Source organism: Eleutherodactylus coqui, chromosome 1, assembly GCF_035609145.1.
Source record: "Eleutherodactylus coqui strain aEleCoq1 chromosome 1, aEleCoq1.hap1, whole genome shotgun sequence".
NCBI lineage: Eukaryota > Metazoa > Chordata > Amphibia > Anura > Eleutherodactylidae > Eleutherodactylus > Eleutherodactylus coqui.
Window position 1 is genome coordinate 8,587,235 of NC_089837.1, and position 12,792 is coordinate 8,600,026.

The 12,792-nt window shown below is 45.7% G+C and overlaps 1 protein-coding gene across 1 annotated transcript in view; it reads left to right on the forward strand.

Annotated features, from left to right (window-relative positions):
* LOC136608943 (uncharacterized) overlaps positions 1-12,792 on the forward strand; it is a 105,069-nt gene that overhangs the window by 78,832 nt on the left and 13,445 nt on the right. The window contains exons 7-8 of the mRNA XM_066589137.1: positions 1,504-1,647; positions 1,745-1,888. Coding sequence (XP_066445234.1) covers positions 1,504-1,647; positions 1,745-1,888 — 288 coding nt within the window. The remainder of the gene's footprint in view (positions 1-1,503; positions 1,648-1,744; positions 1,889-12,792) is intronic.

Here is a 12,792-nt window from a genome sequence, read left to right on the forward strand (position 1 = left end):
GACCCTGTAATCAGCTCTACACCTGGTGACATTCCTCCAGCAGACCCTGTTGCCAGCTCTACAGCTGGTGGCATCCCTTACCAGACACTTTTGACAGCTGTACACCTGGTGACATCCCCAACCAGACCCTGTTGTCAGATGTACACCTGGTGACATCTCACTACCAAACCCCATTGCCAGCTCTACACCTGCTGACATCCCCCCACCAGACCCAGTTGTCAGCTCTACAACTGGTGACATTCCCCTACCAGACCCTGTTGTCAGCTCTACACCTAGTGACATCCCATGACCAGACCCAGTTGTCAGCTCGACAGCTGGTAACATCCCACCACTAGACCCCGCTGTCAGCTCTACATTTGGTGACATTCCCCTGCCAAACCCCATTGTCTGCTCTACACCTGGTGACATCCTCCCACCAGACCCCATTATCAGCTCTACACCTGGTGACATTCCTCCACCAGACCCCGTTGTCAGCTCTACACCTGGTGACGTCCCACCACCAGACCCCGTTGTCAGCTGTACACCTGGTGACCTCCCACCACCAGACCTCATTGTCAGCTTTAAACCTGGTGACATCCCACCACCAGACCCCATTATCAGCTCTACAGCTGGTGATATCCCTTACCAGACACTTTTGTCAGCTCTAAACATGGTGACATTCCACCACCAGACCCTGTTGTCAGATGTACTTCTGGTGACATCCCACCTCCAGACCCCGTTGTCAGCTGTACACCTGGTGACATCTCACTACCAGACCCCATTGTCAGCTCTACACCTGCTGACATCCCCCCAACAGATACCATTGTCAGCTCTATAACTGGTGACATCCCCCTACCAGACCCTGTTGTCAGCTCTATACCTGGTGACGTCCCACCACCAGACCCTATTATCAGTTCTACACATGGTGACATCCTACCACCAGACACCGCTGTCAGCTCTACACCTGGTGACATCCCCCCGCCAGACCCCGCTGTCAGCTCTACACCTGGTGACATCACACCAGCAGACCCCATTGTCAGCTCTACACCTGCTGACATTCCCCACCAGACCCTGTTGTCAGCTCTACACCTGTTGACATCCCCCCACCATACCACATTGTCAGCTGTACACCTGGTGACATCCCCCCACCAGACCCCGTTGTCAGCTGTACACCTGGTGACATCCCCCCACCAGACCCCGTTGTCAGCTCTACGCCTGGTGACATCTCCCCACCGGACGCCATTGTCAGCTCTACAACTACTGACATCCCCCCGCCAGACCCTGTTGTAAGGTCTACACCAGGTTACACCCCGCACCAGACCCCGTTGTCAGCTCTACACCTGGTGACACCCCCACGCCAGACCCCGTTGTCAGCTCTACACCTGCTGACATTCCCCACCAGACCCACACCTGGTGACATCCCCCCCCCCCCCCCGCCAGACCCCATTGTCAGCTCTACACCTGGTGACATCCCCCACCAGACCCTGTGCTGGCAGACAATGCTTTTTACTTTTTGTTTCACAGAGAAAGATGGAGTGTGTCCTGCTCCAGCAACATCATGCTCATCTCCTTCTCCGCCGCCGCTTTGCACAGACGATGGTAATTGTCCTGAAAAGCAGAAGTGTTGCGTCCGTCTGTGTCGCCTGGAGTGCACAAACCCCTTTGTAGGTAAGTGTTGAGTTACTATACCCAGGCGGCAGAGGTACATATAGAATGTCACCATTGTGCCGGCAGTCAGATAATTGGTATACGATTTCTTCTATAGTGAAAGATGGACGTTGTCCTCCTACAATAGATGAATGCTTCAAGAATCCTCCCCTCCCGCAGTGCAGCAGTGACGGTGATTGTCCTGGATCCAAGAAGTGCTGCAGCCCTCTATGTTTCAAGCAATGTACAGACCCCATTTTAGGTAAATGCTGGGAGACTAAGTGCACCTTATAGACACCACAACGTGAACGACACTGGTCTGTACAATGGAATGTAATAGGAATGTATGATGACATGCTGGTTTATCTCTGCTGACTAAGAGGTCACTGTCATCCATAAAGCACTGCACAGCACTACAGCCAGCACTGCATAGTAGAGTACAATACTTAGTTATTCATTCTACAGTAATGCCAAAGGTATATAAGCATGTAGAAAGAAATTCATATTGAATCCATAAAAACCTGAGGTGTTTTTCATCCCTGTCAAGCTCCGTGTAAGGTCGCTACCCATGTCTGCCGCCCTCATGCGGTTCCGGGCATCTGCAAGCATCCCTCTACTCTCTCTGTCTGCTTTTGTCAAGAACTGAGAGGGTTAAGCAACTCTCTGGCTCTCAGCTCACCTGTGGGGTTAAATAGGTGTTGCTCCTTTATTTAAAGGGGTTGTCCCGCGGCAGCAAGTGTGGTTATACACTTCTGTATGGCCATATTAATGCACTTTGTAATATACATCGTGCATTAATTATGAGCCGTACAGAAGTTATTCACTTACCTGTTCCGTTACTAGCGTCCCCGTCGCCACGGTTCCGTCTAATTTCGGTGTCTTCTTGCTTTTTTAGACGCACTTGCGCAGATGGGTCTTCTCTCTTCGGCTCGGCACCATCGGCGTTTTGGCTCCGCCCCTTGTACGCATCATCGCGTAGCTCCTCCCCCATCACGTGCCGATTCCAGCCAATCAGGAGGCTGGAACCGACACACGTCATTGGGCGGAGCTACGCGATGACGCGTACAAGGGGGCGGAGCCGAAGGGAGAAGACCCATCTGCGCAAGCGCGTCTAAAAAAGCAAGAAGACACCGAAATTAGACGGAACCATGGCGACGAGGACGCTAGCAACGGAGCAGGTAAGTGAATAACTTCTGTATGGCTCATATTTAATGCACGATGTACATTACAAAGTGCATTAATATGGCCATACAGAAGTGTATAACCACACTTGATTTCGCGAGACAACCCCTTTAAGCTGAGCTGTGGCACTTTTCCTAGGCCTCAAAATTGGTGTTTGTTCTTGCACTCAGCTTCCTTTGGCCATCTTCTGCCTGTGCCGTCTCAGTTCTGTATTTGCAGTCTGAGTTATATCTGTATTCCTGACTTTGTATCCAGATTCTGAGCTCTGCATCTGTCTGTATGTTAGTTTTCTGTCAGTTCCCATTCCTGTTTATGGTTTGCCCTTGCTCTGTCCTGCTTCGGTGTGCTCCTCTATCTGCTGCCAGTCCCTGTGTTTGCTACCCCATCAGGGATACTCAGACCGAGGTTCCAGCGCAGAGCCGCCCTTATCGGGGAGATCACCTTACTGGTAGGTAGGGGTCTGCCATTCCCTCAGCTGTCAACCACACCGGGACAAGTATAGGTTGGGTGGGTTGGTCCAGTGGATCCACATTCCATAATCCATGACACTCCGTATGTCATCATATGCAATCCGTGTATCCGTTTTTTACTCAATTACAGTAAAGGAGGAGTTGTTGGACGGAATGAAAGTTTCTCTGTGATTACAATATCAGAGCAAAAGAATAACTGACCACTTGAAGGAAGGCTCTAGTACCCTGCTGCACCACTTCTGGCTTGGATACAAATTGTGATACGGGTTGGCATAGAGGTTCTAGTACCCTGTTGTACTGTCTCTAGCTTGGATACCAGATGTGATACAGGCAGGCATGGAGGCTCTGGTACCCTGCTGTACCACCTCTAGCTCGGATACAAGATGTGATACAGGTGGGCATGGAGGCTCTAGCACCCTGTTGTACCATTTCTAGCTTGGATACAAGATGTGATACAGACGGCCATGAAGCTTCTATTACCCTGTTGGGCCACCTCTAACTTGGATACAAGCTATGATACGGAAGAGATGCATGGAGGCTCTAGCATCCTGTTTAGCTGCCTGTAGCTTGGAAACAAGATGTGATATGGGCAACATGGAGGCATACAGGTTCCATATGGTATCCTGCGGCATATTGCTCCATATTTGCTGTAACTGAGCCTCTAGATCATGCAAACTCATAAACTATTGTAGTTGGTGTCCCAGATGGTCCCAAACATGTTCTATCGGTGATAAATCTGGCAACCAGGTAGCCACGGAAGTGACAACATTGTTTTGGGTGCATGCCTGTGACACCCTTTTGTGTGCTGCTGAGCATTATCCTGTTCATCTAACAGTTAGCTGTTCTGTTCATGTGCATGATTAAAGGGGTTGTCCCGCGCCGAAACGGGTTTTTTTTTATTCAATAGGCCCCCCGTTCGGCGCGAGACAAACCCAATGCATGTGTTAAAAAAAAAAAAACGTTTAGTACTTACCCGAATCCCCGCGCTGCGGCGACTTCTTCCTTACCTTAGCAAGATGGCCGCCGGGATCTTCACCCACGATGCACCGAGGGTCTTCTCCCATGGTGCACCGTGGGCTCTGTGCGGTCCATTGCCGATCCCAGCCTTCTGATTGGCTGGAATCGGCACACGTGACGGGGCGGAGCTACGCAATGATGCATAGAAGGGGGCGGAGCCAGAACTCCGCTCGTGCCGAGACCCAAGAGAAGGGAGAAGACCCTTCTGCGCAAGCGCGTCTAATCGGGAGATTAGACGCTGAAATTAGACGGCACCATGGAGACGGGGATGCTAGCAACGGAGCAGGTAAGTGAATAACTTCTGTATGGCTCATATTTAATGCACGATGTATATTACAAAGTGCATTAATATGGCCATACAGAAGTGTTTACCCCCACTTGCTTTCTCGGGACAACCCCTTTAAGGCTTGGGCTAACCAAAACATTCGTGCAAGCTGCTGTCCTGCAACTGTTTTAGAGCTTCAGCTTGGCTGTTAAACAACTACCCAATCGCAGATAGATTGCAGGCAAGTCACATGCGACTAACGTTGATGTCTACGGTGGAAAAAGTCGCATGCAACCAGAATAAAATAGCCAGTTGGATTTCTCTGACTGTCATGTTTCACAGCTACGTTCGGTCGCAGGTTGCATTGCCACACCCTTGATAACCATTAGATGTGATATATTAGATGTGATATTGTGGTCATAGGTGCAGATACTAGAGTGTGGCACTACATGGGCTTCATTAAAGCGTGATGTGACTGACTATAATAGTAGTTACTTTGCATGCTTCATGGTAATGTAGTATACTGGATTAGTTCACTCCATAAAAGTAATGTGGTTACTGCCTAAATGTATGTATATTTCTTTAAATGGTTCAGGTGTTTGTCACTCACATTTGCCTTTGCAACCTAAACCAATATCCTACTGGTTCGTCACTACTGTATGCTTACTGGTCTATCAATCATCTAGCTCCAGCACAGGTATTTGGTTAGCTAGACATTAAGATGTTAGTGGACCTGTGGTTGGTAGATAAGCCCTCCACATGGGTTGGCTTGGGGACAGAAGATAAAAAAGAGGAGAGTTCAGGCCTGGGAGGTGGTAGTTGTTTTCAGAGACAGTCAAGATGTAGGAATGGAGTAGAAGAAAAAGAAGCAAGATCTGGAAGACAGTGCGATGAGAAGGAGAAAAGTGTGAGTACAACAAGGAGTTAGAGAGAGACTATAAGAAAGGACCAGATAAAGAAACAGACTAAGGGCTTATTCAGACTGGCATATATCGGTTGCCTTTCCTTGTCCAGCCGATATACGCTGCCCCTCTCTGCAAGGGTAGGAGGCGGGATAGGACAGGAGCTAGTGCACTGAGCTCCCGTCCCCACTCCGCCCTCTATCCCCTCCCATTGCCACTGTTTGTAATGGGAGAGGCGGGATGGGGGCAGAGCTAAATTCTGCCCCATCCCGCCCCCTCCCATTGCATACAGTGGCGAGGGACGGAGAGGGGGCGGGAGCTTAGTGCACTAGCTCCATCTCATCCTGACTCCTTCCTTTGGAGAGAGGGGCAGCGTATATCGGCCGACCGTGAAAACCCAACCAATATCCATCTGTCTGAATAAGCTCTAAAGAAAAGCTTCATATTTAAAGAAATAGTAACTAAAGAAGAAAAGAGAAACAGAGGAGCAAAGCATAGTGGAAAGGAAAGATTGCCATGCTGATTTCACTATTATTGGCTACTGTAATTAATGCCTGCATGTTAACAGATGTGTGTATCTACCTTAAGTAACACAATAATGATAAAGCTATGAAGACTACTGAAAATCTTTTCCTTTAAGCAATAGACTGATCTACTTGTTTGAAAGTTGAATCCTGCCTCCTGAAGTCCCTTCTCCCATGTAACATCTGCACTGAAGTATCATACAATCCTAGAATGGTAGAGTTGGAAGGGTCCTACAGGGTCATCGGGTCCAATCCCTTGTTCAATGTAAGATTACTAAATCATCCCAGACATCCTGTTCCACTCATTGATCCCCCTCACTGTCTAATATCTAATCTGTGTCTCCTCCCTTTCAGTTTCATCCCATTGCTTCTAGTCTTTCCTTGTGCAGATGAGAATAGGGCTGATCCCTCTGCACTGTGACAGCCCTTCAGATATTTGTAGACCGCTATTAAGTCTCCTCTCAGCCTTCTCTTCTGCTAAACATTCCCAGATCCTTTACCCGTTCCTCATAGGACATGATTTGCAGACCGCTCACCATCTTGGTAACTCCTCTCTGAACTTGCTCCAGTTTGTCTAAGTCTTTCTTAAAGGGGGGTGCCCAGAACTGGACCCAGTATTCCAGATGAGGTCTGACTAAGGAAGAGTAGAGGGGGATAATGACCTCCCGTGCTCTAGACTCTATGCTTCTCTTAATACATCCCAGAATTGTGTTTCCCTTTTTGGCTGCTGCATCACATTGTTGACTCATGTTCAGTCTGTGATCTATTAGTATACCTAACTCTTTCACATGTGCTGCTTAGCTCAATTCCTCCCATTGTGTATGTGGGTTTTGTTTTGTTTTTTCCTCATTTTTCTTGCCCAGATGTAGGACTTTGCATTTCTCCTTGTTAAATACCATTCTGTTAGTCGCTGCCCACTGTTGAAGCTTTTCTAGATCTTTTTGAATTCTCTCTCTTTTCCCTAGTGTTAGCTATCCCTCCTAGCTTTGTGTCGTCGGCAAATTTGATCAGTTTTCCATCAATCCCTTCCTCCAGATCATTTATAAAAATGTTCCACATTGCTCTCCAGGGGAAAGGACAATTTCTATTTGTATTTTATTTCTCTCATTTTATAATTATTTTGTACGGCACGGGACTTGGCCTGTATATGGACTGGCATCATGAACTTTAATTTACTATCTTGCTCTATCCGACCATACGGTTAGTATCACCCAAAAAGTACCCGCCACACTAGAGAACTATTTAAACTACTAAAACTCTACAGTTGCCATCATTGAGGCTCATAATAGAGTTACAATGACAGAAGTTTCATACAACCACCCACCACCACCACCGCCACCACCAACCTCTGCAGTCTGTCTGGTGCATTAGAGTAAACTATGACATAACTGTAGTGTGGAGAACAGAAAGTGTCAGTTTTTGCTGCTACAGATGCATGAAACTGGTTAGAATATGCAAGCACCATCCAACTTTGTGAGAATTGGAGTTGGATCTAAGCCACCTGTGTCACATTATCCATGGACTCTGGGATCCTGTGGGTGGCCATCTACAACCCTGGCTTTTTGAGCTATGTTGCTTGTGGCCTTGTCTTGGACTGCTAACTTGAAGAGAAACCTCCACCTAAAGTGTCCTTAGATAATTCTCGACTGTTACCAGGAGATGCTGTATTTGTAGGCTCAGTAAGCCCCAGAAAAACTGCTGTGTGACCATAGACTGACTGGGTGTAACCACAAGTGCCCCGGGTTCTGTTGACATGTGTTGCCCTGTAAAGAAAAAGAAACTAACCACCACACTATGTTCTTAAGGTATACTACCATTGATACGCCAGCCCGGGTGCCCTAGATCTCACGCACAATCCCTCTCCCAGCCTGCTTGTCTCCACTCCTGGTTAGCCACAGGCGGGCAACTGGGCGACGGTCCCTACTCTCACTAGGGACCGAGAAAGAGGTGCTGGCGTACAAGGATGGAAAGGGTAGAATACCGATAGAAAAGGCAGATGTAAATAACCAACATGAACAATACTAAGCTGAACTGATGCAGATGGTAAAACCTGGCGGATAATAGCAAGTATAGCAGACAAGATGATAGAAGCAGGAGACCAACAGAGGCAGACTAGCTAACACACTGAGGGAAACCAATAACTGGCAGTGATTGCAAGTCTGCTCGACCTTTAAACAAAAGCCTCCACACAGGGGCGGAGAGAGGGAGACAGCCAACTCCCAACAGAGCACAACAAAAGGTAGCTCATACACAGCAGCTGCACTCACAGGTGCGGGCGCGCACAGCACCATGCGCCACTAGCAACACACCAGCCAGGCACCCGCGCCCCCAGCAGCTGGACAACAAGACGGGGGGACATGCCCCATCCGCGGGACCCCGCACACCGCCACCCTGGGAGGACCAGCAACCGCCACATGGTAGCATATGTGCCCTGATAATGGTAAACTAAAATTGTAATGCTGTTCCCTGGCAATAGTACACTATCAGCGCAACTCTGTGCTCCCAGATAATAGTATGCTACAAGCAAATACTTTGTATCCTATTTAGAGACTGTAACCACCACACTGTGTGACCTGATAATGTATTCTATACCCATAATGCTGTGTGCTCTGATGGAGACCGACCCTGCCACACTGTGCGCCTAGATAATGGTATGCTATAACCATAACACTTTGTATCCTATTAGAGACTGTAACCACCACACTGTGTGACCTGATAATGTATTCTATATCCATAACGCTGTGTGCTCTGATAGAGACTGACCCCGCCACACTGTGGGCCCTGATGATGTGTACTATAACCAGAACGTTCGTTTGGCTCACCTTCTCAAATGGGACCTCCAGCTGCCTGATGTAGATCCTCCATGGAGCTCAGACTTAGGCCCAATGTTCACTTGTGGCTTTAATTTGTGTAAGCTGTGCAGCTGATCTGCAAATCAAATCTGCCCATGGGGATGCATTAGCATCCGCAAATTATTTAAAATCAGGCGGATGCCATTTTCTCCCAGTTTGTGGATTACACGCTGTGGGAGAAAAATGCAGCATGCCATACCTTGGCTGCGGATTCTGCGGGATGGCTTTCATTTAAGTCAATAGAAGCCATCATATCCACGACACAGCCACAGCTGTCATTTTGGCTGTGCCACGCATAACAGTATTAATGAAAATATGGAAAATACTGAAAATACAGAAATAAAAGAAATAAATAATAGCGTGGAAGAAGAAAAAGGACCTAATGAAGATCATCTAAAAAATTCTACTAAAAATACAACAACAAATATAGATCATTTTTTAGGGGCTCGCCCAAAAATTGTTTCCCCAAAAAATTATCAGCAGACCTCGTTCCCATAAAGAAAAAGAAAATCCTTATAAGGAACTTCACACCACCAAAAACCAGATAAAAAATAAATCATTTTTTTTTTTCAAACCCCATCACCGGGAGCAACGTTAAAGAACAAAAGATTAGACGAAAAAGAGGCAAAAGAGGAGGAAAAAAGAAAAACACCAACAACAAAAGAAAAGAAACAAATGAAAACCCAAACGGAGAAATAAGTACAGAAGAAGCATCACACAAAGGAATATTCAACATTTCAAAGAAAAAACTGACAGGAGAAGAAGTTAATCTATGAACAAAAGGACTCTCATACTGCCCGACTGTACGCTCCTCTTTATTTGTATTGTTTGTAGATTTAAATGATTATATATAAAAAAACTAACAAGAAACAGATCTTTCCTTATGAATGATAAAAACACACTGATAGAATATGATCTAGACTTTGACACTAATACTCCAATAATTGCAGACCTAAAACCCGTGAGTAATTTTTACCCACTAGAATCTAAGGCCGGCTGCACACGGCAAAATTCCGCGGCGGAACCCGTCACGGCGCCCCCCAGGAGACCCCATACTTACCTGCGGATCCGGCTTCCTCGCTCCCGCATGACGCTTCCCCGCCCACCTCCGCCGCGCCATGTGACACGCCCACCATGTCTAATGACGTGCCGGCGGTGGGCGGGGAAGCGTTTTCACGCTATCTTCCGCTGTGGTACAGCGGAAGATAGCGTGAACGGACGGCTTCCATTGACTGCAATGGAAGCCATCCGCGCGTACACCCGCGGCAAATAGAGCATGCCGCGGGTGAGGACGGGTGATTTCACGGTGCCGAATTCCGCGATGGAATTCCGCACCGTGAGCACTGAGCTATTAGATTCAATAGAATCTAAGAGCTGCGGGCAACGCAGCGGATTTCTGCCGCAAATTACGCGGCGGAAATCCGTTCGTGGGAAGGAGGCCTAAAGGGCCACATATAGAATAATTATATTCCAATGTGTTACAAGAGTTCACTACATGCATAAACATAAAAAACAGTCTAAAAAGAACTTAACTAAAAACGAAAAAACTATTCTAGAAAATTTAAACAAAGATACCGAAATAATAATAAAAAGAGCAGACAAGGGGGGCGGTATAGTAATCATGGACAAAGAAAGATATATCAATATAGGAGAGGATATAGTTAACAACATCGAGAATTATAAAAAAAATAGATAGCGATCCTACAGAGAACATTCTAACTGATCTAAAACCACTAATAGCGGAGGCAGAAGAAAATAACGCGATTAGCAAACTAGAAGCCAAATATATAATACAAATAGAGCCCGAAGTCCCCTTTTTATACCACATACCTAAAATTCACAAAAACATTGAAAGACCTCCCAGCCGTCCGATAATCTCAGGGATCAATTCGGTTACCAGCCGGTTAGCCGAATACATCGATAAAGTGCTCCAAAAATGTGTTCTCACTCTCCCCACCGATATAAGAGATTCAGGGCAGCTAATAGAACAACTTAAGAGCATCGAATGGAAGAGAGATGACATATGGTGCAGCCTAGATGTGAAATCTTTATATACTAGTATTGCACACGAGCTAGGCATTGAAGGAATAGAGTGGTTTCTCTCACAAGACCCACTCATGCCAGCAATACAAAAGGAATATATTCTAAAATTGATCAATTTTGCATTAAAAAATAATTATTTTTAATTTCAAAAAAATTATAATTTTCAGATAACAGGGACGGCGATGGGAAGCACATTTGTACATGGGCCAATTTGAAGTAGAAAAATTTAAAAATGATAACATCATATTCCACGGGAGATATATAGATGATATTGTCATCATTTGGAAAGGGTCTAAACTAGAATTAGAAAAATTCATTCTCACTCTAAATGATAACGAAAAAAGCCTAAAATTTACCGATACTATAAATAATTAGGAAATCGTGTTCCTGGATCTTGTTCTATATACTAAAAACAACAGAATTAATACGAAGACTCACTTTAAAAAGGTCAATAAAAACAACTACTTGGAATATAATAGTTGTCATCGAAAAAAATGGAAACACAATATACCCTACAGCCAATTAAGACGTATATATAGGAATTGTAGCGAACGATAATTTTATTTTATTTTAAAGACACAAACAAGCAAAATGCAAATAGAAATAAACAACAATAAAGTTGATTGAAAATTTGGACCGCATTAGCGCTCTATAGTAAGACATGGGACAATGTCAGGTGGTCAATTAATCCCTCCAATTAACAAACACGCCCTCCTAAGGAGATCAAGCCTGCTACATAGCAAAGTGCTCTGTGTGTGTGTGTGTGTGTGTGTGTGTGTGTGTGTATATATATATATATATATATATGTGTATATGTGTATATATGTATATATATATATATATATATAATGGAACAAAATAATACATGTATGTAAGCTTGAAAAAGACATCTTTATGTCGAAACGCGTAGCTTGATCATTAAGGAAGGTATGATCATACCTTCAAGAATCAAGAAGCTTGATCATTAAGGAAGGTTTTCTTGAAGGCTCGGGGATCTCTTTTCATTTTAAACTACAACATTTATCCTGCCGACCGTGCCTGCGAGCACGAGCCCTGGAACTCCCGAGACGCCGCTCCTGGGATACACAGCCAAAGGAGAAAAAAGAAACCTTGACATCGCAGACCAGGACAACAGGTGTCGAAGGGTTAACTCCTTCTACTATGGATTAACCCTTCGTGCACCAGGTAAGTCCTATACAAAAATCCTACACTAAGTATTTTTGTAAAAAGTATGAGAGGCGCATTGAAAACTTTTATTACTTCAGATAATGGTATGCTATAACCATAACACTATGTGCCCTAATAGAGACTGTAACCACCACACTGTGTGCCCGGATGTGTACTATAACCATAATGCTGTGTGCCCCATACATAGAGAGTGTAACCACCACACTGTGTGCCCGGATGTGTACTATAACCATAATGCTGTGTGCCCTGATAAACAGAGACTATAACCACCACACTGTGTGCCCGGATGTGTACTATAACCATAATGCTGTGTGCCCCATACATAGAGAGTGTAACCACCACACTGTGTGCCCGGATGTGTACTATAACCATAATGCTGTGTGCCCTGATAAACAGAGACTATAACCACCACACTGTGTGCCCGGATGTGTACTATAACCATAATGCTGTGTGCCCTGATAAACAGAGACTATAACCACCACACTGTGTGCCGCATAAACAGAGACTGTAACCACCACACTGTGTGCCCAGATAATGTGTACTATAACCATAATGCTGTGTGCCCCATACATAGAGAGTGTAACCACCACACTGTGTGCCCGGATGTGTACTATAACCATAATGCTGTGTGCCCTGATAAACAGAGACTGTAACCACCACACTGTGTGCCCGGATGTGTACTATAACCATAATGCTGTGTGCCCTGATAAACAGAGACTATAA